A 23,035-nucleotide genomic window follows, 5' to 3' on the forward strand; every position below is an offset into this window, starting at 1 on the left:
CTGCTTGCTCGCCAGTGACAACAAAAGAGGTGACCCATACCCAAAGAGGCATTAAGTGACCACTGTGAGCAACTGACCAACAACAAGATCGCTGGAAAGACAAAGACTTCAAACTAAGGAGATTGGTCCCAGGCTGAGAAGGAAATTCATCCTGTGTATTAAGAACTATATGACTGCACCATCCAATGTGGTGAGAAAAGTTGTTTGATTCAAATCTTGTTTAGTCTGATGAAGTTTAGAATTCAGACTGAATTTTTGCTTTTATTTCTTCTGTTACCATCTTTGTCCTATATGCCTACCACGTAGAATCATTTAAAGTCTATCTTTCTGTAGCGGATAAACTTATTTGAATGTTTTATCTTTACCAGTGAGTTTGCCTACAGTGGTTGAGGAATCTGTTCAGATTACATTAGCTGGTGCATGTCCACTATCCTTTGCTGAATTGGTGAACTAATTACTGAGACAGTCTTGAGCCGTGTAAAATGGTACATTTCTGGACTGCAAGATGTGGGGGCATTTGCTGGTATTTCTCTCTGTATAGTTCATGAGTGACTTGCACCGCATTCATATAACGTATCTGGTTGTATCTTGCGTGCTGGTGGCTGAGTGAGGCTTGCTGCTGTCACTAGTCAAGCATCGTGACAGACAGCCCAGGCTGGCGAGTTAAGAGGACATAGCAGTCCCAGTTCCAGGTTGCACCCTGGGGGACCCATCACACTAGGAGACAATGCAAACACAGGAGATGGGGAGTCCCCCATTTCCCCACTGCTGCAAGGCTACACTATGAGTGTGGATTGCCACCCCCCACCCCGCTTTGAGCGAGGGAAGAAGTGGGGGTGTTTTCTTAAAAGCCATCACTAGAAGTGGCACCAATCTGGGCTGTCACTCCCTGCAGATTGTGCAGACGCCCTGTGAGCCGCTCCCTCCTCTGACATCCCAACCAGCAGCATCAACATGTAACCTGCCCTCGGGCATCTGAAGTAGCCCAGGCGGAGATGAGTGGGGCTGGGCGCCCCCCGCAAGCTCCCAGCTCCCCCGCAGACATCGCTGGCCACCGGCGTTGTGAAGTGAGCGGGGAGCCCCAGGTAGCGGCCTCCCCCAGGCTCATCGTCTCTTCCCGCCTCAGCGGCAGGGCCCGCGGGGGTCCCTGAGCAGGGGCGCCGAGCCCCGCAGCAGCAGCCCCCGCTCCCTAACCGCGGCCGCGGCACCGCCCGGGCCGGGTTATGGGCCAAGGCCGAGCACCGCCCCGGGGGCCGGGCGAAGCCGGAACCAGCGACCCGCGGACGTGCCCCGCGAACCGGGACCCCGGCCGAGCGTGGCTCCCGCAGCCCGGCCCCGGAGCTCCGGGCGCGGCAGAGGCGAGCCCGCCACGCGCCCCCGCGCCCCGCTCTCCCAACGGCTTCTTGCCGCCCGGGGGGAGTCACGTGACGGGGCTTGCGTGGGGGGCGGGGCAGGAGAGGAGACGGGACCGGCTGGGGCGGCTTCGCCTGTTTGTAGCGGGGGGAGGGGGAGCAGCTCCGATCCCGCCCAGCCGCTTCCTCAGCCAGCCCCAAGCGCCTGTTTCCCCGCCCCGCCCCATGCACGCGCCCCCGCTCTCCCAACGGCTTCTGGCCGCCCGGGGGGATCACGTGACGGGGCTTGCGTGGGGGGCGGGGCAGGAGAGGAGACGGGACCGGCTGGGGCGGCTTCGCCTGTTTGTAGCGGGGGGGAGGGGGAGCAGCTCCGATCCCGCCCAGCCGCTTCCTCAGCCAGCCCCAAGCGCCTGTTTCCCGCCCCGCCCCATGCACGCGCCCCGCTCTCCCCAACGGCTTCTGGCCGCCCGGGGGGGATCACGTTGACGGGGCTTGCGTGGGGGGCGGGGCAGGAGAGGAGACGGGACCCTTCGCCTGTTTGTAGCGGGGGGGAGGGGGAGCAGGCCCCGAGCCGTGTTTCCCGCCAATCCCGCGCGCGCGCGCGCCCTCCCCGTGCACTCGCCCCCCGCGCCCCTGCTACGGCTCTGGCTCTTTGGGCCGCCGCCGGGACCCTCGCGCGCCCGAGGCCCCGCCCACGGGGCTCCCCATTGGAGGTGGCGTCCGGCCTCTCCCATTGGCTCCGAGGCGCTATTTAAGCAAGAAGGAGGCGGCCCGGGAAGTTGTGGGAGCGTATCAGTGAATCTGGCTACTTGCAGTGGTGTACCAGTACCTGCCTCGGTCCGGTCCCTCCCCTCCCGCCTTGTTTTACATCCTCTGGCTACTGACTCCAGCTCTGACTCCCGCCTCTGGTTCCTGACCACCCTGGCTCTGCCCATGAGTCCCTGGCTGCCTGTGGGCTGGGATAGCTCCCTGCACTGCTGAACCCAGAGCCAGACTCTCCTGCTCCCTAATCCCATGTCTCATCTACAGCCTGATCCTCCCCCAGAGCCCTGCACCCCTAAACCAGAGGGGTATCCTGCAGCACCCCCTCCCAGCTGGGTGCTCAGCCCCTGCCCACACCCGTGGGGGCTCTGTCCCTGTTCTCAGCCTGGGACATTAAGGAGAGGAAGACACAGAACGGACAATAAGAGCCCAGAGAACATCTCCTTGGGGGTCAGCTTGACCTAACTGCAGCGCTCAGGGGGGACAAGTGGAGATGTATAAGTAGGGGCATTGCCAGCAGATCGAGGGACGTGATCGTTCCCCTTTATTCGACATTGGTGAGGCCTCATCTGGAATACTGTGTCCAGTTTTGGGCCCCACACTACAAGAAGGGATGTGCAAAAATTGGAAAGAGTCCAGCGGAGGGCAACAAAAATGATTAGGGGTCTGGAGCACATGACTTATGAGGAGAGGCTGAGGGAACTGGGATTGTTTAGTCTCCAGAAGAGAAGAATGAGGGGGGATTTGATAGCAGCCTTCAACTACCTGAAGGGGGGTTCCAAAGAGGATGGAGCTCGGCTGTTCTCAGTGGTGGCAGACGACAGAACAAGGAGCAATGGTCTCAAGTTGCAGTGGGGGAGGTCCAGGTTGGATATCAGGAAAAACTATTTCACTAGGAGGGTGGTGAAACACTGGAATGCGTTACCTAGGGAGGTGGTGGAGTCTCCTTCCTTGGAGGTTTTTAAGGCCCGGCTTGACAAAGCCCTGGCTGGGATGATTTAGCTGGGAATTGGTCCTGCTTTGAGCAGGGGGTTGGACTAGATGACCTCTTGAGGTCCCTTCCAACTCTGATATTCTATGATTCTATGTAGCGAGGTCTAATTTTTCAGAGAAGATCTGGTCCCACTTACCCCTCCCTTCCTGCCCGGCCCTGATCTTACCCATTAGGCTCCTCTCGGGTGTGGAGCTGGGGACCACCGGTGTAAGTGAGCAGACCCCCAGTGTCAGCCTCAGGGACGTCACTGCTGATGTGACACGCTTCGACAAGCCGGTGGGTTGGCAGCGCCTCGGTCTGGTCCATTATTGTTGTTGCTGTAGTTGAATTGGAGCAGGAATCCCAGTGTGTGTGGGGAGGGGGGGCTCTCCATGGCCCATCTGGGCTCTAGACAAGGGATGGGGGTCTTGCCTCCTTGGGGCAGGAAAGAACGGGATGTGGAGAGGAGGGGATGTCACCTCAGATCCCTGCACCCGTGTAATAATCTCAAGCTCTTCAGAGCACGTTGCAAAGGCGGCCTGGTCTAACAACATCTCCAGCCCTTCACCAGGGCTCCTAGCCCATGCTGGACCCTCCCGGATGAGGAGGCCCAGGACTGTCAGGTGCAATTTGGTGGCTTTATCACCGGGGGCTCACAGGTGGCCAGTTCATGAGAGGGGGGATCTGGAAAGGAGGGAAATAGCTCTGATAACCCTGTCCTGGCCACACCCTGGCTCTTACCCTCCCCCAGCACTGAGCAGGACGCACTTTGGATCAAGCCTGACAATAATTAAAGGGGCAGGGATCTGTGTGTAGCATCTTTAGCTAAAAGAGTTTTTCTCCCCGCTGTGTCTCAGGCATTTGAGTTAAATGGGCATCCGCAAAAATGAAAAGGATGAAGCTAAAGGGCCAAACTCTGCTCCCAGTTACACCCGTGTAAATCTAGAGTGAAGGCAATAGTGTGACTCAGGATTTACACGGGTGTAACTGGGAGCAGATATTGGATCAAATAGGTTCTAAAACTTTGTCAGCAAATAATCATGTCCCCTGCCAGGCAGTGAGGTTTCCCCTGCACAGGGTGTGATGCTGTCAGTCCTGCCAGCTCCCCAGTCCCCCCAGGCTTCCAGGGATGGCAGGGTAGGTGAGACCCCCATTTCTGATCTGTTTTTGAAAAGAGGAAAAACAAAACTGCTTTTTGAGCTTTCCCCCAGCACCACGAAGGAGCAAAAAGGGAAGGAACCCGACTGCCACCCCCAGAGAATGAGCAACACACGGAGCAGCAGGTTCCTCATCAACCAGCAAAGGAGCTGACTTGTCTCACCGCGGGGAGTGGACAGACCCCAGCCTGTGTTCCTGGGTCCTCCTCGTCCCGCTGAGGTTCTCCAGGCAGGTTAGGCATGTGCTCTGGATCCCCTCGGATGTCTCAGTCATGCAGGCGTCTCCCTCTCTGGGGCCAAGGGTAGTGGGCTGGGTGGGTGCCCCGTGTGCTCTGTTGTTAGCGCCCGCTGGGCTTCCTGCCCCATAAGGGGGTGTCTTATACACGCAGTGACTCAGGTGCTCCCGTGGTGCAGCCTGCGTGGGCAATGTCAGGGCACTGCCCCATCACCCTGCCTCCTGCGCTGGGCAGTGGTGACCCTGAATGAGTCACAGTGTCAAAGAGGGAACAGCCCTGCTAGATCCATCTGGTCCATTGTCCCAGAGCAGGATTGTTCTCCGTAGGCTAGTTTTAACTATAGCATAACCGGGTCGGTTGTCGGGATCAGGGATTGAACCCTGGACCTCTGGGATGAGCTGCTACCACCTGAGCTAAAAGAGCCACCACAGTAGCAGGCTCATAAACATCTCTCTGGGGTCCCACCACTGCAGGGAGACAGGGTCTGGCCATAGGGGTTAGGTAAATGTCCCTAGCCATGCAGCTCCCAGTCTGCCCCGAGGGAAGTGACTCCCAGCTGGCAGCATCACAGAGTATTTCCTGGTGTGCGAATAGGGGGTGAACAGTGAGGTGACAAAATTTGAAGACAATACAAAACTACTCAAGATAGTTAAGGCCAAAGCTGACTGCAAAGAGATACAAAAGGATCTCAGGAAACTGGGTGACTGGGCAACAAGATGGCAGATGACATTCAGTGGTGACAAGTGCAGAGTAATGCACATTGGCAAACATAATCCCAGCTACACACACAAACTGGTGGGGTCTAAGCTAGCTGTTACTACACAAGAAAGGGATCTTGGAGTCATGGTGGAGAATTCTCTGAAAACATCCGCTCAACGTGCAGCGGCTGTCGAAAAAGCCAATAGAGTGTTAGAAACCACTAGGAAAGAGCTAGATAATGAAACAGAAAATATCATTATGCCTCTCTATAGAGCCAGGGTATGGCCGCACCTTGAATACGGCATGCAATTCTGGGTGCCCAATCTCTAAAAGGATATATTAGAATTGGAAAAGATGCAGAGAAGGGCAATGAAAATGATTAGGGAGCTGGAACAGCTTCCATATGAGGTCAGATTATAGAGACTTGGACTGTTCAGCTTGGAAAAGAGACACTTACGGGGGCTATGATAGAGGGCTGTGACTTCATGGGAAAGTGACTAGGGAAGTGTTATTTACCCCTTCACACACTGCAACAACCAGGGGTGATCCAAGGAAATTATTAGGCAGCAGGTTTAAAACTCACAAAGGGAATTGTGAAGCCCCAAAGCATAACAGGGTTCAAAAAAGAATGAGAGAAGTTCCTGGAGGATAGGTCCAGCAATGGCTACTAGCCAAGATGCTCAGGGACACAATCCCATGCTCTGGGTGTCCCTAAACCTCCACCTGCCAGAAGCATCGGACACTGACCACTGTTAGAGACATGACACTGGGCCATTGGTCTGACCCAATGTGGCTGTTGGCCTGTTCCTCCTAATCCTCCCCCTATATGAGGCCCGTGACAGGATGAAGGCCTAGGTGCTACAAGCCCCTGCCTAGGGCCTCAGCTCCTGGAGTCATGTCAGGATGGAGGGATTTAGACCGTTCTCCCTTCTCACCCCTGGGCAGGGCCCAGCATGAGAGCTAGGCACCATTTTTATTCCATTTCAGCCCAATGTGAGCCCCAGTAGCTCCCAGCAGATCATGGGGTCGCCACCAGCCTCTGGCTGCAGATGAGAAGAGACCTCCTGTGGTCCCAGCACAGCCCATCTGTGTGTGTGTGCGTGTGTGTGCATGTGCGTGTACGCACACCTCAGCCCTCTAGTCAGTGCACACCCAGAATTACACAAAGAAACGAGTCAGTTTACACCGGCACACGTTCTGAGTCCAAGGCAGCTGTATTCCACACAAGGTCACCCTCCGCATCTCGTGTAGCTCTGAGGGCCCTCTCCACTTACATGGCCACAACCACACAAGCATCGCAAGGTGGGTCTAAAGCCTCCATTCGCCAGGCCGCCCGGCCCACAGCTGGAGGAGACATTCTCAGCCCCATTTCACAGCAGGGTTGGCAGAGCACAGCCGGGAGCAACATCACCTGGAGCTGAGACCTGACTCCCAGCCCCGTTTTAACCACTGCCTCCTCCCTCGTGGGGCACCAAAACCGGCACCGCTGGGTTCACACAGCGATGGGTGTTCAGAGTGGGCGGGAAACATGGGGGCCCGATGCAGGCGGCGGGGATCACAGGGGAGAAGGTGCTTGCACTGCGAACAGCAAGTTTGTAAACATGAAGCAGTGGTGAGCAGGGGCAGGGTGGCAGTGGCAGAGCGTGGAGCATCTCCACCGTGGGAGAAATTTGCCCCTGTGTGAAGAGGGAGCACAGGAGCCCTCTGGGCTGTAGGGTTGCCACGTGTCCCGTTTTCGACTGGAACGCCCGGTCGAAAAGGGACCCTGGCGGCTCCAGTCAGCACCACTGACCGGGCCGCTAAAAGTCCAGTCTGTGGCACAGTGGGGCAAAGGCTGGCTCCCTGCCTGCCCTGGCTCCACGTGGCTCCTGGAAGCGGCCGGCATATCCGGCTCCTAGGCGTAGGGGCACTGCCTCCGTCCCGAGCACCAGCTCCACAGGTCCCATTTGCCAGGAACTGTGGCCAATGGGAGCTGCGAGGGTGGTGCCCACGTGTGCAGGCAGCATGCCGAGGCTCTTTGCCTAGGGACCGAACATGCCGGCCACTTCTGGAAGCCGCCTGAGGCAAGCACTGCTTGGCTGAAGCTTGCACACCAAACTTCCTCCCAGAGCCTGCACCACTTCCTGCACCCCAGCTCCCTGTCCTAGCCCTGACCCCCCTCCCTCACCCCAAATCACTCATCTCCAGCCCCACCCCAGAGTCCGCTCCTCCAACCGAAGCCTCCACCCACTCCCACACCCCAACCACCTCGGCCACAGCCTGGAGCTTGCACCCCCACCCGGAGCCTGCAGCCCCATCCGCACTCCAACCCCCTGCTCCAGCCCTGAGTCCCTTCCTGCATTCTGAATACCTCAGCCCCAGCCTGAAGCCTGCACCCTCAGCCGCAGCCCTCACCCCCTCCGCACCCCAGCCCCCTGACCCAGCCTGGAGCCCGCACCCTCAGCCAGAGCCCTCACCTCCTCCGCACCCCAGCCTGGTGAAAGTAGTGAAGATGGGGGAGAGCAAGCAATGGAGGTGAGGGTTGTGTGAGTGGGGCCTCAGGGCTGGGGCAGTGCAAGGGTGTTCAGTTTGTGCTGTTAGAAAGCTGGTAACCCTAATGGACTGGTGTGGGGCTGGAATGGTTCACAGGCCTCGTGGGCCGGGGTACATTTCAGCCGGTGCTCAGAGCAAGGGCGGGACTCCGGCCATTTAGACAGAAGCAGCTTTTTCGCAGATCCACCTGTAGTGTAAGTTGCAGGGTTCGTCGTTCCACCGGCCATTCTCGTGCAGGTGGGCGCAGTCCTCATCTCTGACGTGAAAACTGTACATGTTATTGGGCTCCCCTGTGGCCCAAAACCTGAAAGGGAAGGAAGAGAAGATCCCTCAAGCCACTGGGCCACCGGTTCCGGCTGAGATGCTTCCATCTATGTGCTGCCTGGTAACCGGGTCCCCCCTCAGCATAAACTAGAGCAGCCTCAGGGTTGGTCTAACTTATGCTCAGGCCCCTGCGGTGTTGTGGGCAGCCAAAAATAGCCAAAGCCCAGCCATGCTCCAGCCCCACCCCTACGTATGGGGCTTTTCTGCTCTTCTCCAGGCCCTTGAGCCTGGGCAAGTGTGCGTGTGGGAGATTACATTCCCTTTATGGCCCCTTGATGGGACCGGAGCTGCATAAAGGGGGCCTCAGGAAAAGGAGTGAACAACATGGCCTCCAAGGAAGGCAGCCTGCCTCTCCCTGAAAGGGGGTTTGTGGCATTTTCACCCCAAAACTCAAGAGTTTATTATATCCCCCCCCCCAAACAGACAGATGTTTTTATTTTGAATTATCCAAATCAACACAGGGCTGGGGAAAGTGTCACCTGCTAGCAGAGCAAGCCTCGTCACTGGGCCACTAGAGGATAACAACCTACTACCAGTTAATGGAGCTGCTCCTTTGGATCAATAACGCCTAGCTTGGAGGTAGTACCTTTCATCAGGGGAGAGAAAAGCACTTTACAAAGCATTATTTGGCCATTTTGTAGAAGGGGAAACTGAGGCACAGAGTGGGGCAGTGACTTGACCAAGGCCACCCAGCAGACCAGCAGCACAGCTGGAAATGGAAGCCAGCACTACTGAGTCCCAGAGCAGGGCTCTAACCACTGGTCCAGGATTTTACAGTTACAGGCCCTCAGTTCACATCGATGCAGTGGAGGATGTCACGTTATCAGTGGTAGAAGCTGCAACCTACACAGGCTATGGCAGCACAAACTTCTCCTTGCCATGGTGTTTCAGACCTGCCCTGCCTTGGAGAGACCCCTCTGTAGGCTGAGAGGGGCGCTCCATCTCCTTGGCCCATTCAGTCCTCGGCCCCTCGGCTGTGATGGCCGACAAGCCCCCAGTGCAATCTGTGGATGCTTTCCTCACTGGGAACTGGGCTGAGACCTATCAAGGTTGTTTCATACCGAGGGCACCCAGCAGCAACGCCATGTAGTCACTACAGACCTGGACCAGATTCAAACCAGTGACCTGCAGGGGACTGATAAAGGCTCGAGTCGGTCAGTCATCAGGGCATGAAATAAAACCTGTGTGGTGCTGTCCCAGGCCTCGAGCTATTGAGATGGAAAGCGCTTGCAGGAGCAGGGGGAGCTGGGGAAGGCCGGGGGCAGGAAGGGGAGAGCAGAGGATTGCACCATGCTTACGTAAATGCTGCAGGAGTATTGTCCACCCAGTGCCAGACGCCTTCGGTCCCTTGGTCTGTGAAGCCGATCCAATGACGAACAGAATCAGCTTTAATGGCCAAGTAATTCTAGAGCGGATGACACAGAGGATTGGGTGGTTAGAACTGGAGCATAAGCTAGGCCTCGTGGCGACCCTCTGCATGGGTGCATTTTACCCAATGGGGGGAGTCGGGAGGTCGTACCTGCTCCGTTTGATCGTTGATCACCACCAGGTCAGCAGTCTGGCTCAGACAGGACCTTCTGGCCCCTGGCCAGCCCTGGGCAGACGAGGAGAAAAAGTAGCACCTCCCTCGGTACTGCTCCCAGCCAGGCTGGCACCGGGAAGTGCCTGTCGGAGAGAACACAGCAGAGCCAGCGCGTGACTAGGGAGGTATGGGCAGGAGGGGCTCCCCACCCTGGATAAACCCAGCAAATGCCTTCAGCAGCTGCCAGGTACCGCGGGAGCTTCCTTCAAGCAGGCCCTGCCCCTGGAAAGCATTTCAGCAAGTGCTCAGCTGAAAGGTCACTGGGAGAATGTTATTCACCCACTTTATGCTTCCTCTAAATGTGGAGGAAATTCTGAGTCATTTCCCAATGGAACAAATCACTATTTACTCTGAGCTTGCCAGCAGGTTTTTAAACACTTAGCTAATCAGAAGAGAGAGATGGATGGGTAGATACGATAGAGACTTTGCTTAATACGCAGCTGGAAACATTAAACGGACTCTTACAGCACAATCCCTCATATAACTCTGAGGGAAGAGCACCCCCTAGGATCGCGCTGGGGATTGCGGTCAGCACTGACTGTGAGGAAAGAGTGCCCCCTACAGACCCCGCACTCCCTGCAGCACAGCGCCCCCCCCCCTCCCGGCAGTGCCGTGGGTAGGTGGGGAGAGCATGGTGTCACAGGCGATAGCATCTCTGAGATAATGGCTTCAATGAATATGAAGGCCCTTAATGTTCGCGAGGGGCTGAGAATTACTCAGTGTTATTATCTCTATTGCCATAGCCCCCCCCAAATCTGGCCCCGTTGTGCCAGGCGCTGTACAGACGCAGAACAGAAAATGGTCCCCCTGCCGCGAAGAGAGAGCTGAGGCTGGCGTGTATCTCACCGTTCCCTTTCTGTGCGGCATCCAGGACTTTGTAGGTCTCGGCCCTGATGTCATCTCTGTCATGTTTCGCTTTGGCCAGATCCCTGGACACTGGAAACACAACACACAGCCGTCGTGTATGGGAACGGGGTCCCATCCCTTTAAATAGTTTGGGAGCCTCGAGTGGCGCTCACCATGTTCTGTGCAACCAAAGCTGCCAGAAGGTAGCCAGAGCCGTGGGTGTGTGCAGCTCGGCCTGGCGTGTCTGTGTACAGACCGTAAACACCGGGCTTTGGGGCCTGGCTGTGACACTGAAACAGGGCCCCTTTCTCAGCAGCGGGAGGCACCGAGCTTGTTACAGTTGGTCCAATACAGTCATTAGGGACTGGAGACCCGGCCGAACACTCAGGCAGGACCCCAACCTTTCACCAGGGTCAAATTTATTCAGCTCAACCTTGCCCCCTCTCTCTCCCTAAACCCCAGCAGGAGTCCTGCCCCTTCCCCCACTGCCCTGCCCCCCAGTTCCCTACCCCTGGCTCCCCAACACCCTGAGCTTATTACACCAGGGTCTCCTTTTTCTGCCCATTCCTTGAATCTACCTGCCTCACCTCGGCCCCTAATGGGTCCCTGACCCCCATCTCCTCCCAGCTTTTCCCCCAAATGATTTTGGGGATCAAGAAACAGCCTCTCTGTAGCAGCCCAGCCCAGACTGTTCCCTGAAGGCCAGACTGGGAACACACTGGAGTGAGAATCCCCGGCACTAAAGGGTTAATCAGCTTCCCCCCATTCAGAATGGGGCCCCTGGTGCACACAGAGCCCAGAGCACAGGCTCCGGGGGTATTGGCTGCGTCCCCGCTGGGGTCCGCAAGGGTGGGGCTTGGCCCTGGGTTTCCTGCCTTGGTGCCTCCATCTCAGGGAATGAATCACAAATGTCACTCGCTCAGGCTGGATCCGATGTGGGGGGGATCCCAGATTGCCATGGCCACCCAGGGCTGGGATTCTGCAGCCCCATCTCAGCTTCCCGCTGCTGTTTCCCCCCCCCCTTCCTCCGCCTGAGCCCTGCTCCACACCCCTGCCTGCCCTCACCTTCCGCTCTCAGCGTGGCCTGGTCCAACTGCAGCCTCTCCAGCTCCTTGGCCAGCTCCTCCCCTGAGAGACAGAAACAGAGCCCATCACACTCCTGGGGAATCTCGGGGACCGGGGCTGAGCGGGAGCGGGGAGGGGAGGAGATTGGGCAGGAAATGGGGTAGGGAGGGGCTTGTGAGGAGGAGGAGGGAGGAAGGCCAAAGGGGTGAGATGAGAGGTGCAGAGGAGTCATAGAGGGGACGTCAGGCTGCGGATCGTGAGGACTCGGGTATGTACCAGTGCTGCGCATGGTGGATTGATTGAAATGAAGCATCCCCAGTTGCTTTGACATCTCGGAGCCTGGAAGAGACAGAGCCTGGTGAGCTGGGAACCCTCTGTCTCCCCCACACTTGTCTCGTGGGGAAGGACCGTGTTCCCCAGCAGAGCGAGTCTACGAGGGCCGCCCAGGGCTGGTTTCCTTCCCTGGAGGAGGCTGCATGTGGGTGGATTTGCCCTGATGGTCATTAAGGCTCCAGATGGGAGTGAATTTCCCCAGGCCAGGCAGCGAGGCAAGGTTAGAACTCAGGACCCCTTGACTCCCTGCCCTGTGCTCATTCCCCCAGACCCACGGCTGTCGGCCAGCCCTGCCTAGGGGAGAGCCAGCTAGTGGGATTAGTTAGGGTCCCCCCTAGACTAGTGAGTAATGGGGCACCTCATCAAGAATGTCCTTTGCTGAAAAGTCAAGAGACTTTGAGTCTGGGCTGTGAGTGGGGCTCCTAGCTGCTACCATAATACACCTAATAGTGTTATGCTGGAGGGTGCTGTTGACTGCCCTCATGTGGGATCCACAGACAATGACAGACCTCGTTAAAGCCAATGGGTACCAAGTGCGGGAGGAGCAATCAAGCCTCTGTAGGCCTGAAATAGATGCAGACAGTGGAGGCAACTGCCCAGCCAGGTTTCATGGCAGGTCAGAGCTCAGGTGGGCTGGTCTGAGGGTGACGCAGGTTACAGCCCCAGTTGCTAGGAAACCGGCTGCCAGCTGCATGGGTGGAAGGCCGAAGGAGCTGTGAGTGGGACCCTGGGAGGAAGTGGAGACAGAGCTCCCTGGGCACAGAGCTCGCTGGAGGTGCAACTGTGGGGATTTCTGAGCAAAGAACCTGGCTGCTGCTGTTAGTTCCTGCCCTGTTCAGTGGAACAGGACCCCGAGTAACTAAACAAGTCACAGCGAGAACAGACCTGCCTGGGAGCAGTGTTTGCTCCCCCTAATGGGAACAAACCTGGCAAGGCCTCCGATTTTGTCTTGGGCCAAAAGGGTAACAACAGTAATACCAACAAACAGACACCTGGGAGTAAGCTGAATTCTTACCATTGGCTCTGAGCACGGATTGATCAGTCCGCATCTGCTCCAGCTCCTTGGACATCTCTGCATCTAGGAAGAGGGGCTGACGTCAGCTGTTGTTTATATGGTTTGGGGGACTCCGAGTAGGGATGGGTTTTCAGTTTGGAGTCACGGCCCAGGGAGGAATGCTGCATTTCCATTTCCCAGCTTCCCACTGCTCACTTGTGTCTGGGGGAGACAATCTCCCAGTCCTCTCTGAGCCACCCCCTGGACCACTCTGGAGCAGTCTGGCCAACCCCAAATGTTAAAAAACCCATGATATTGGGTTAAAAATCATGAGCTTTGTAAAAAATAATAAATTTTGGATCTTTTTCTTTGCCTTCTGGTTCCTGAGCTGTCATGTCACTTTCTCAGGCTTTTCTTTGCAACTAGAAACTGTCTCAATTTTTTAAATGAAAGCTGAGAGTCTCACCTATTCACATGACTCCAGGAGCTGGGGCTTTAATTCAATCACCTAGAGTTGGCAACGCTGCAGCTGTGTGTAATCTCCCACCGGGGTCATCAGCAAGGTTTGAATAGCTGACCCCTGCAGCAAAGACCTCTAACCACTTGAGCTAAAGGAGTAACTCTGTTAGCCGGCAGCAGTAGTTGGTCTGTCATCCAATGTGGAGCAGCTGCCAGAGGGGGTCCCAACACACACTTTACTGGCTTCTCGAACATGGGGATACATTCAAGCATCACACTCCAGTGTGTCCCTGCTCAGATTGCGGGTCCTGGAAAGGGGTCCTGCCAGAGGTGCAGACAATGTGATTTCCCTGGGGCTGCTGGACCTCCTCTCTGACCCAGGCCCCACCCTTACTCCACCCCTTTCATTGAGGTCCCGCCCCACCTCTTCCTGCCCCCACTCCTCCCCCTCCCCCCAGTGCCTCCTGCAGGCCGCTGAACAGCTGATCATGGCAGGCAGGAGGCGCTGGGAGGGATGGGGAGGAGCTGATTGGTGGGGCTGCTGGTGGGTGCTGAGCACCCGCGCTATTTTTTTTCCATGGGCGCTCCAGCCCCAGAGCACCCGCGGAGTCGGTGCCTATCGGCCCCACTGCTGTGAGCTGGAGGTCGGGTGGCCTGACTTAATGAGCCTTGTCTTACAATTAGCAGTACTAGGACACAGTGAAGTGCATTATGGGGGATTATACCCCAACCCCTGCAACACCCCACGCTGGCCATTGACAGAGACACGGCTCGGGCTGGGAGGGACATGTGTAGGGTTACCATATTTCAGCAAGCAAAAAAGAGGACGGGAGGAGCCCCGCCCTAGCCCCGCCCCTGCCCCTCCCACTTCCCGCCCCCCCAGAACCCCCAACCCTCCCCCCGTTCCTTGTCCCCTGACTGCCCCCTCCTGGGACCCCTGCCACTAACTGCCCCCCAGGACTCCACTCCCTATCTAAGCCTCCCTGCCTCTTGTCCCCTGACTGCCCCAACCCTTATCCACACCCCCACCCCCAGACAGACCCCTGGGACTCCCACGCCCCATCCAACCACTCCCCACCCCCTGACAGCCCCCCCCCAGAACTCCCAACCCATCTAAACCCCTCTGCTCCCTGTCCCCTGACTGCTCCGATCCCTCTCCCCACTCCTGCCCCCTGACAGCCCCCCCAGAACTCCCAACCCATCTAAACCCCTCTGCTCCCTGTCCCCTGACTGCTCCGATCCCTCTCCGCACTCCTGCCCCCTGACAGCCCCCCCCAGAACTCCCAACCCATCTAAACCCCTCTGCTCCCTGTCCCCTGACTGCTCCGATCCCTCTCCGCACTCCTGCCCCCTGACAGCCCCCCCCCAGAACTCCCAACCCATCTAAACCCCTCTGCTCCCTGTCCCCTGACTGCTCCGATCCCTCTCCCCACTCCTGCCCCGTGACAGCTCCCCCCCAGAACTCTCAGCCCCCCACCCCGCTCCTTGTCCCCTGACTGCCCCCTCCTGGGACCCCTGCTCCTAACTGCCCTCCAGAACCCCACCCCCTACCTAAGATTCCCTGTTCCTTGTCCCCTAACTGCCCCCTCCTAAGACCCCCCCAACTGCCCCCCAGGACCCTACCCCCTACCTGTACCCTGACTGCCCAAAACTTTCTCCACTCCCCCCAAAAAGCCCCCCCCCGTTTCTTGACTGCTACCTCCAGAACCTTCCTGCCCCCTGGCCCCCTTACCCTGCTGCTCAGAACAGGGTGTTGGGCTCTGTGCGAGCCGGACACCTGGCTGAGCTCCCCAGCACAACAAAACCGGGTCCCTGGCCCTGCACAACAAAACCCGGTCCCTGGCCCGGACCGGACTGCAGGGGAGAGCTGCCCTTGTATCAGCACAAAGTGCTCTCGCTCCCGTTTTGCTACGCTGCATGGCAGAAACCGCTCCCAGTTGCAAAAGGGGAGGGCTGCACTTTGTGCTGATACACTTGCTCAGAATGCAGGGCGGATCCGGCTCCTCTACAGCTGCTCCGGAGTCCAGCCCGGGACTTCCCTGCAGCCCTCCCAGCCGCTCGGTCTGCTCTGCCTGGGGGGGAAATCCCGGACATTGTGAGTGCTTTACAAATTCCCCCCGGACGCTATTTTTAGTACAAAAAGGAGGACATGTCCGGGTAAATCCGGAAGAATGGTAACCCTAGACATGTGGGGTGATATCTTGGCCTCGTTGAAGCCAATGAGAGTTTGACCATTGACTTAATGGAGCCAGGATTGCACCCCTGGACTTTTCCTCTGGGCCGGTTCCTCTGTCATGGTCCTAAACACTCTCCGGGATACTTACACTTCGCAATCGCCACGGCGAGGAGCACAGCCCATAGCACGAACGACACGGCATGCAGGGCGTAAAGGGTTAATATGGACTTTGCCGCCCCCTTTGGGCCCCTAGGAAACTGCAGCCAGACACTCCCTGGAAGGGAACAGCAGAGACGGGGCGGTTAGAGCACAAATCCCTGCCCCATGGGGAAGGCACAAGGGAAATCAGCAGTCACTGTTATTAGCCGTCACTAACACATAGTGATGGATGCTCCTCTGGGGTCAGGCACCTCTGGGCACTGCAGGGCAATTCACACCCAGAGGTTGGGAGAGACATCAAGTAGGATTTGGAACATGATTTTGTGTATTTCCATCCAGCCATCCCCGTTCTATCTAATCTCTCTATTTCCAGGATATCTGGAGTCCATTCACTGTCTCAGGCTTCCATCACTCCTGTTGCCCTAGCAGTAAGAGAACCCCATTTCCTGGGAGTCCCTTGTGTTTTCCCAAGTGAAGGGTTAAAATCCATGTGCATTTTATATAACAACCTGGTATATGGATTGTGCCAGCTCTTTTTCAGACCCAAAGTCCAGAGTTTGGTCTAGAGACCAGAGGCCTAGCAAATAGTGATCAGCTAAGAGAAAGCTGGGGGTAAACAAGATAACATGGCCTTTGCTAAGATATGCTTGGTCAGTAGAAATGCCAGATGTTGAAGCAATAACTGAATAATTATGTTTCATCCAATGTTTCAGATTGAACAAGGGATCCCTGTTCCTATTGTGTCAGTCTCTTCTGTAGGGAAACGGTCTTCCCACAGATCCAACCTTGAGTTTATGAAAAGTTGGCACATGTCAGTATAAAATATGGCATCCTTCCACCTCCTTTCCCAGGGACCAATGCCCTGCCTTAAGACATAAAGGAGACAATCTCTATTGCCATATGCTTTCACTGTTTCTTTGCTTTAACCCTAGGAATGTACCTGTTGGACAATCAAAGGAGTTGCTCCATTCTTATGGACCCCAAATCAGAATTCAACATAGATATTTTATACTAATAACATTTTATCAAAGTATTAATTAAATGTTAACTTGCTAACTTGAGACCATGGGCGGAGACATTATGTAACCTTTTAACCATTGGCTAATGTGCTTTCTTGTCTTGCTGCAAAACCTATCCCGGGGTGTGGAACTGCCTACCCCGTCACTTTCCCCCGCCCATGGAAAATCCATATATTCCATTGTAATCAATTGATTGACAGGGTCTCTGAGCCTAATAAGCCAGGTGACACTCCGCCAGCGCTGTGTGTAATAAACTCGTATGCTTGACCTCTACACGGTGTGGATTTATGTCCTTCACCAAGGATCCTTTGGGGAACCGGGCCGAGCGGTGCATGGCTCCATGGCTCAGGTCTCTGCATACATTTTCCCCCACCCAACCCCATCCCCTGCTCGACCTGTGATCCCCTCTTGATTGCTGCCTGTACCCCAGCCCTGGCCTCCTCTCCCAGTGCCCTGAGCTTCCCCGGCGCTGTCCCCCAAGAATCCTCCCCATTGTGCCAAAGACTCATGTGCAATGAAGACCCCCAGCCAGGGAGGCTGCCCCCAGCTCCGTGCTGCTGTCCCCTCTGCTGTAGCCTCAGAAGTTTGTTCCCTGTACAGTGCCCTGTGCACCCCAGCCACCCCTCATCCTCAGCCCCCTGTGCTCCTGTCAGCAGGGGCTGGGGCAGGGAAGGAAGCAGCTGTGTCCCCAACCCCCACATCAGCCCCATCCCAGCGACCCTACAATAATGACCCAGCGCACGCAGCTCTGAGCTCACCAGCGACCCTACAATAACGACCCAGCGCGCGCAGCTCTGAGCTCACCAGCGACCCTACAATAACGACCCAGCGCGCGCAGCTCGGAGCTCACCAGCGACCCTCCAATAACGACCCAGCGCGCGCAGCTCGGAGCTCACCAGCGACCCTCCAATAACGACCCAGCGCGCGCAGCTCGGAGCTCACCAGCGACCCTCCAATAACGACCCAGCGCGCGCAGCTCGGAGCTCACCAGCGACCCTACAATAACGACCCAGCGCGCGCAGCTCGGAGCTCACCAGCGACCCTGCAATAACGACCCAGCGCGCGCAGCTCGGAGCTCACCAGCGACCCTCCAATAACGACCCAGCGCGCGCAGCTCGGAGCTCACCAGCGACCCTGCAATAACGACCCAGCGCGCGCAGCTCGGAGCTCACCAGCGACCCTGCAATAACGACCCAGCGCGCGCAGCTCGGAGCTCACCAGCGACCCTGCAATAACGACCCAGCGCGCGCAGCTCGGAGCTCACCAGCGACCCTGCAATAACGACCCAGCGCGCGCAGCTCGGAGCTCACCAGCGACCCTGCAATAACGACCCAGCGCGCGCAGCTCGGAGCTCACCAGCGACCCTGCAATACCGACCCAGCGCGCGCAGCTCGGAGCTCACCAGCGACCCTCCAATAACGACCCAGCGCGCGCAGCTCGGAGCTCACCAGTGACCCTGCAATAACGACCCAGCGCGCGCAGCTCGGAGCTCACCAGCGACCCTACAATAACCCATTGTGCACAATACTGGCTCTGTGTCCTGTACTCTCACCATTAGACCCTGCTTCCTCTCCTACAATCACTGAGAAGGGCTAAACCTCAGGGGTCACACCACACACTCTCCAATTCCTACAAAGGGAGTGCAAGCCGCCTGCCCCCCCACCCCCGCATGAAATGGACAGGAACCGAGCGGTGCTTACTGGAAACCAGCTGGCTCACTGTCGGGGTCTCCGAGCAAGTGATGGGAACGGGCGCGGAAGAGGGCTTAGCGGCAGGGGCTGGGTTTGCGATGACCACAGCTGGCTGGGGCAGAACAGGGGCAGGCTGGATTGGCTGAACCTGGTAACACAGCAAACAACAAGGCTCAGTGCACGTAGTCCAGATGGATGGAGAGGGTTGTGGCAAGCTCTCAGCTGCGGTAAAGCCCTGGCCACCCACCCGGCTTCTGCATAGGGGGCACAGCACAGCTCTGCTACGGCAATTCCCCGTCTGGAGGGAGCTGCCACCTTGACTCCTTCCAAAGGGAGAGGTCAGGCTCAGTCTCTGAACAGCCTAACGGGGCACCGGAGAATTCAGCAGGGTGCTAGGTCCTGGCAGAGGCTCCCGCAGGTTGTTTAAAGCTCAGTAAGTGGACCCGTAAAGGGCCAGTGCCCAAGTCACCAACCTCCCCAGGCCTTGGGGAGCTGCTGCGCATGGCATTACGCTGGCGCGTGGCCACAGACGCTAGCTGCTTGGCTCCCTGAGAAGGTGCCTGTTCGACAGCCGTCACCCGCCGCTCACCTCGTTCTTTGCCGGCGACTCTGGGCCGCTGGGTTTCCGGATGGCCGCTGTCTGGAGGGCGCTGCTGGCTAACGTAGCGATGACCTGCCCTTGGGCGTTCAGCAGCAGCTGCGGGGTCACCGCCTGCACCTGCAGGTTCTGGGCCGGCAAAACAGCTGGGGTGGCATTGGCCGTCGTGATCCCAGCCAGGTTCACCACCCAGGGCAGCGTCCCAATGACCTGCAGAGGAGACAAGAACGGGAGCTGGGGTGCGTGGCATACCAATACCCTTCCCCGCCTCCCGTCCGACAGGATGGAGTTCCCCCCTCCTGGGGCTGGATACGGGACACTGGATGGGGTGAGCCGGTGCTCTGGGGTGGTGCTGAGAATTCTCTCTCAAGTGCTTGGCTGGCTGGTTCATGCTCACATGCTCAGGGTCTAACTGATGGCCATATGTGGGATCGGGAAGAAACTTCCCCCAGGTGACTTTGATTTCACCTTCCTCTGCAGCACGGGGCCAGGGTCACTGACTAGGATCATCTGGGCATACCTCACTTAATCAATTCCCTGCCTCTGCATGGGCCCTGGGCACTGGGGGCACAGTTGTGTCACCCGTGGGCTGCAACATGTGGATCTAATTCTGTCTGAGTGGTGCCTATGATACACAAGAGGGTCAGACCAGCTGATCTGGCGGTCCCTTCTGGCCTTGAACTCTATGACTATCTTTATCCTGAGTGACAGCTCTCGGGAAGGGAGAGGATGTCCATAGGAAGGCTTTATGAGTGGCAAGGGAGGGTTTTCCTTCTGTTGTCTATGGGAGCCCGTACCTGTCCCTGGGCGTTGGTCAGGATCTGGCTTGTTATCCCTTGGACGCTGGGAATGGTGTTCGCGATCACCGGGGCGGCGGCCAGTGAGCTGAGGAGCTGGGTTTGGCCCCCGAGAGAAGCTGCGCTGATCTGTAGAGAAAACAGGAGTCGGAGGTTAAACACACGCACTCAGCCATGTCTCGTTCAGGGGGGAAACCCCCCCTCTGGCTCCCTCTTATGGGGAGGAATCCTCTAGCGGCCTTAGGTACTTATCTGCCCCCCAGTTCTTCACACAGTGCACAGTTAACCTGTGGAACTCCTTGCCTGAGGAGGTTGTGAAGGTTAGGATTAGAACAGGGTTTAAAAGAGAACTGGATAAATTCATGGAGGTTAAGTCCATTAATGGCTATTAGCCAGGATGGGTAAGGAATGGTGTCCCTAGCCTCTGTTTGTCAGAGGGTGGAGATGGATGGCAGGAGAGAGATCACTGGCATTGGTCACTGTCGGTAGACAGGATACTGGGCTGGATGGACCTTTGGTTTGACCCAGTACGGCCGTTCTTATGTTCTTATTACGGTAGTATCTCGACACTTCACAATCTTTGTTGTTCTCCTCTTCACAAACCCCGGGGGGGCAGGGCAGGGCAGTGCTACTATCCTCACTTTACAGATGGGGCACTGAGGTGCAGAGAGACCACAAATGAAGATGTCATTGTAGCACAGGTAGGCATAGCCCTGCTAGCATTAAGCTAGCTAGCCCGGGGGACCGTAGCAGCAGGACAGAGCCTGGGGCCGGCTTACGACCTGAATTTGTACCCAGCGTTCCCGGCGGGCTTGTACTTGGGCAGTTAGGCCATGCCGCCACAGCTTCACTAGCTAGATCAAAGCTAGCGCACGGATGCCTCCACACGCTAACAGTCACAGCTTCATTTGCGGCCCAGTTGCAGGCAGGAAGCCTAGGAGGCAGGAAGGAAGTGAACCCAGGCCTGCAAAGTTCCAGGCCTGCAAAGTTCCATAACCACTAGGCCATCCTTCCTCTTCTAGGTACCATATTTCGAGGATAGACTCCGCATATCTCGGCTCGCCACCCAGCCTGCTTCTGTTCTATCAGTGACGGCAGCCAGCCCAACCCGCCGGCTGCTCCCACCAGTCCCCGTGTCCTTTCTCCCACCCCGCTCCCTATGCATGGGAAAAATCCCTGTCAGAATGATTAATAACCACACCTGGCTCATACCACCAGTAGCTCTCAGAGCACTTTACAAAGGGGGTATCATCAGCCCCATTTTTACAGATGGGGAAACTGAGGCACGGAGCGGCAAAACGACTTGCCCAAGGTCCTCCAGCTGGTCAGTGGCAGAGCCAGGAATGGAACACAGCTCTCCTCCCTCCCAGTCCAGTGTTATATCCACTAGGCAACACTGCCTCCTGTTCTGGGCAGGTATAAATGATGACACAAGGGGCAGAATCAGGCCCCTTTGTGAGCTGCTCTGTCAATACCGACTGCCCGACGTCAGGACAGACAGCTCGGCTCCCAGAGATTCTCTGGAGCGTCACACCAGCTCCTTACTATGCCAGGGTTAAAGGCAAATCCCGCAGGCTGGACTGTGATTTGCGTCTGCGTCTCCAACGGCTTTGCCACGGGTGGCGGCGCGGCGGCGGGCTGGGGCAGGATGGCCGGCGGGCTCTGGAGCGTGGGCTGCGGCTGGAACACGGCCTGCGTTTGGACGGAGGGCCGCGGCTGGACCGTCAGCGGAGCCTGTAGCGGCTGGGCAGGCTGCATTGGGGCTGGCATTGCCGTGTTCAGGACCGCAGCTGCTGAAAGCAGAGCAGAGACATGGACGCTGAATCACCATAACACGCCACTCTCTTTGCCCGCCCCTGCAACAAACTATCATCGTAATACCTAGCCTTATCCAGAGCCTTTAAACTGAGCCCCCCAAGCCCTTCTGATCCATGCACCAGCACTGGCCTCTGTTCTGTCCTTTGGATGCCTGGCACTAGTACAAAGGAGAAGGGTGCGTGGGATCCAGGACAGGGCAGGCCCATGGGCTGACTGGCAGAAGACCAGTTGCCAACTCTGGTGGCTTTATCACCCATCTCGTGATTTAGGGTATTCACCCCATGGAGCACCAGTTCTTGGGGTCATGGGACTACGGAAGAATCTCAGCTTTTGTCTAAGAAACTGGACGTATGTTTCTAGCCCCCGCGGCTGCAGAGAGATGCTGGGAAACATCCCTAGCGCTTTGCATCAATTGGTCTCAAAGGGTTTTACAAAGGAGGCCGGGATCATCACACCCCCGTTTTACCGATGGGGAAACGGAGAGACGGGGCGGTGACATGACACGCCCAAGGTCATCCAGAAAGCCAGCGGCTGAGCTAGGAAAAGAACCACGGAGTCCTGAATCCCAGCCCAATGCTCTAGGTATTGTTCAGTTCCTGTAGCAAGGCCTGTGTGTGATCACGGGCAGGGGTTACACGGATAGGCAGGAGTGCAGGGCACCTGAGTGCCATCCGCAGCCGTCACAACCCAAGGGGGGGGGAAATCTCGAATGACTAGAAGGCCAATGAAACCGTCCCATGGCTCAGGCACGATCCACGCCGCCCTCCCCTCCCTCTGTGCTGCCTGTCTAGACATCCAGGTGGTCCTCATCAGCCTAGTATGGGAGCATCTCACAAGCTGTAACACACTGTGAGGGAAGACAGGGCGATTATCCCCATTTTATAGGTGGGGGGACCAAGGCACAGGGTTGGGTACATGCCAAGTCCCAGGTCGCAGAGTAAATCCACGAGAGAACCAGGATGTGAACCCAGTTCCGCAGAGTCCCCGTCGGCTGCCTTATCCGCCAGACCATCATTAGGAGCAGGTTCTTGTTGGATCCAGAGGGGACCTTTCAGATTCTGGGGAGGGAGGCAGGTGCACCCTCCACCCCACCCCTTTTTGGAAGGGAGTTGGCAAAGTTCAAAAACCCTGGTCTGTCAAACGACCCCAGAATCTGAAAGGTCCCATCCGGATCCACCCTTAACTCTGTAAAGGGAACCAAACTGGCCATCGGGCCGCGAACACACACAGCGGCAACCGCAGGACTAGGCAGCGCGAGGGAGCCAGCCCTTTGGGGCTTCAAAGCAATTAGACGCATTAGCTAAACACGGCTCCACCAGGAGACAGGTCAGCGTTAGTCTCCGAGCTCTGCACTAGATGAACCGAGAGGGCACCGTTCACCCCTGTGGCAGCATGAGGCCTCAGCATTGCTGAAGCCTTTCAGCTTACGTGGTATACAAGCCATATGGACTTAAGTGGTGTCT

At 57.1% G+C, this 23,035-nt stretch overlaps 2 protein-coding genes across 3 annotated transcripts; both read right to left on the minus strand.

Annotated features, from left to right (window-relative positions):
* Positions 1 to 6,370: 6,370 nt before the first annotated feature.
* LOC135977108 (C-type lectin domain family 10 member A-like) lies at positions 6,371 to 16,340 on the minus strand. 2 transcript variants are annotated; one of them, XM_065576201.1, is made up of 9 exons: positions 15,639 to 16,337; positions 12,877 to 12,939; positions 11,805 to 11,867; positions 11,529 to 11,591; positions 10,464 to 10,553; positions 9,555 to 9,700; positions 9,334 to 9,440; positions 7,604 to 8,015; positions 6,371 to 7,541 (listed from the first exon to the last, which is right to left on the minus strand). In XM_065576201.1, exons 2-8 carry the CDS (start codon positions 12,929 to 12,931, stop codon positions 7,868 to 7,870), a joined length of 672 nt encoding a protein of 223 aa, XP_065432273.1. In that variant the 5' UTR covers positions 12,932 to 12,939; positions 15,639 to 16,337; the 3' UTR covers positions 6,371 to 7,541; positions 7,604 to 7,867. The 2 variants fall into 2 exon arrangements, with proteins under 2 accessions (XP_065432273.1, XP_065432274.1); XM_065576202.1 differs by lacking the exon at positions 11,805 to 11,867 and having other exon boundaries at positions 15,639 to 16,340.
* Positions 16,341 to 18,132: 1,792 nt separating this feature from the next.
* On the minus strand, positions 18,133 to 22,718 carry LOC135977115 (POU domain, class 6, transcription factor 1-like). The gene is made up of 4 exons (XM_065576259.1): positions 21,300 to 22,718; positions 19,755 to 19,883; positions 18,949 to 19,167; positions 18,133 to 18,507 (listed from the first exon to the last, which is right to left on the minus strand). Exons 1-4 carry the CDS (start codon positions 21,522 to 21,524, stop codon positions 18,298 to 18,300), a joined length of 783 nt encoding a protein of 260 aa, XP_065432331.1. The 5' UTR covers positions 21,525 to 22,718; the 3' UTR covers positions 18,133 to 18,297.
* Positions 22,719 to 23,035: the final 317 nt, after the last annotated feature.

Source organism: Chrysemys picta, chromosome 22 (assembly GCF_011386835.1).
Source record: "Chrysemys picta bellii isolate R12L10 chromosome 22, ASM1138683v2, whole genome shotgun sequence".
Lineage (NCBI taxonomy): Eukaryota > Metazoa > Chordata > Testudines > Emydidae > Chrysemys > Chrysemys picta.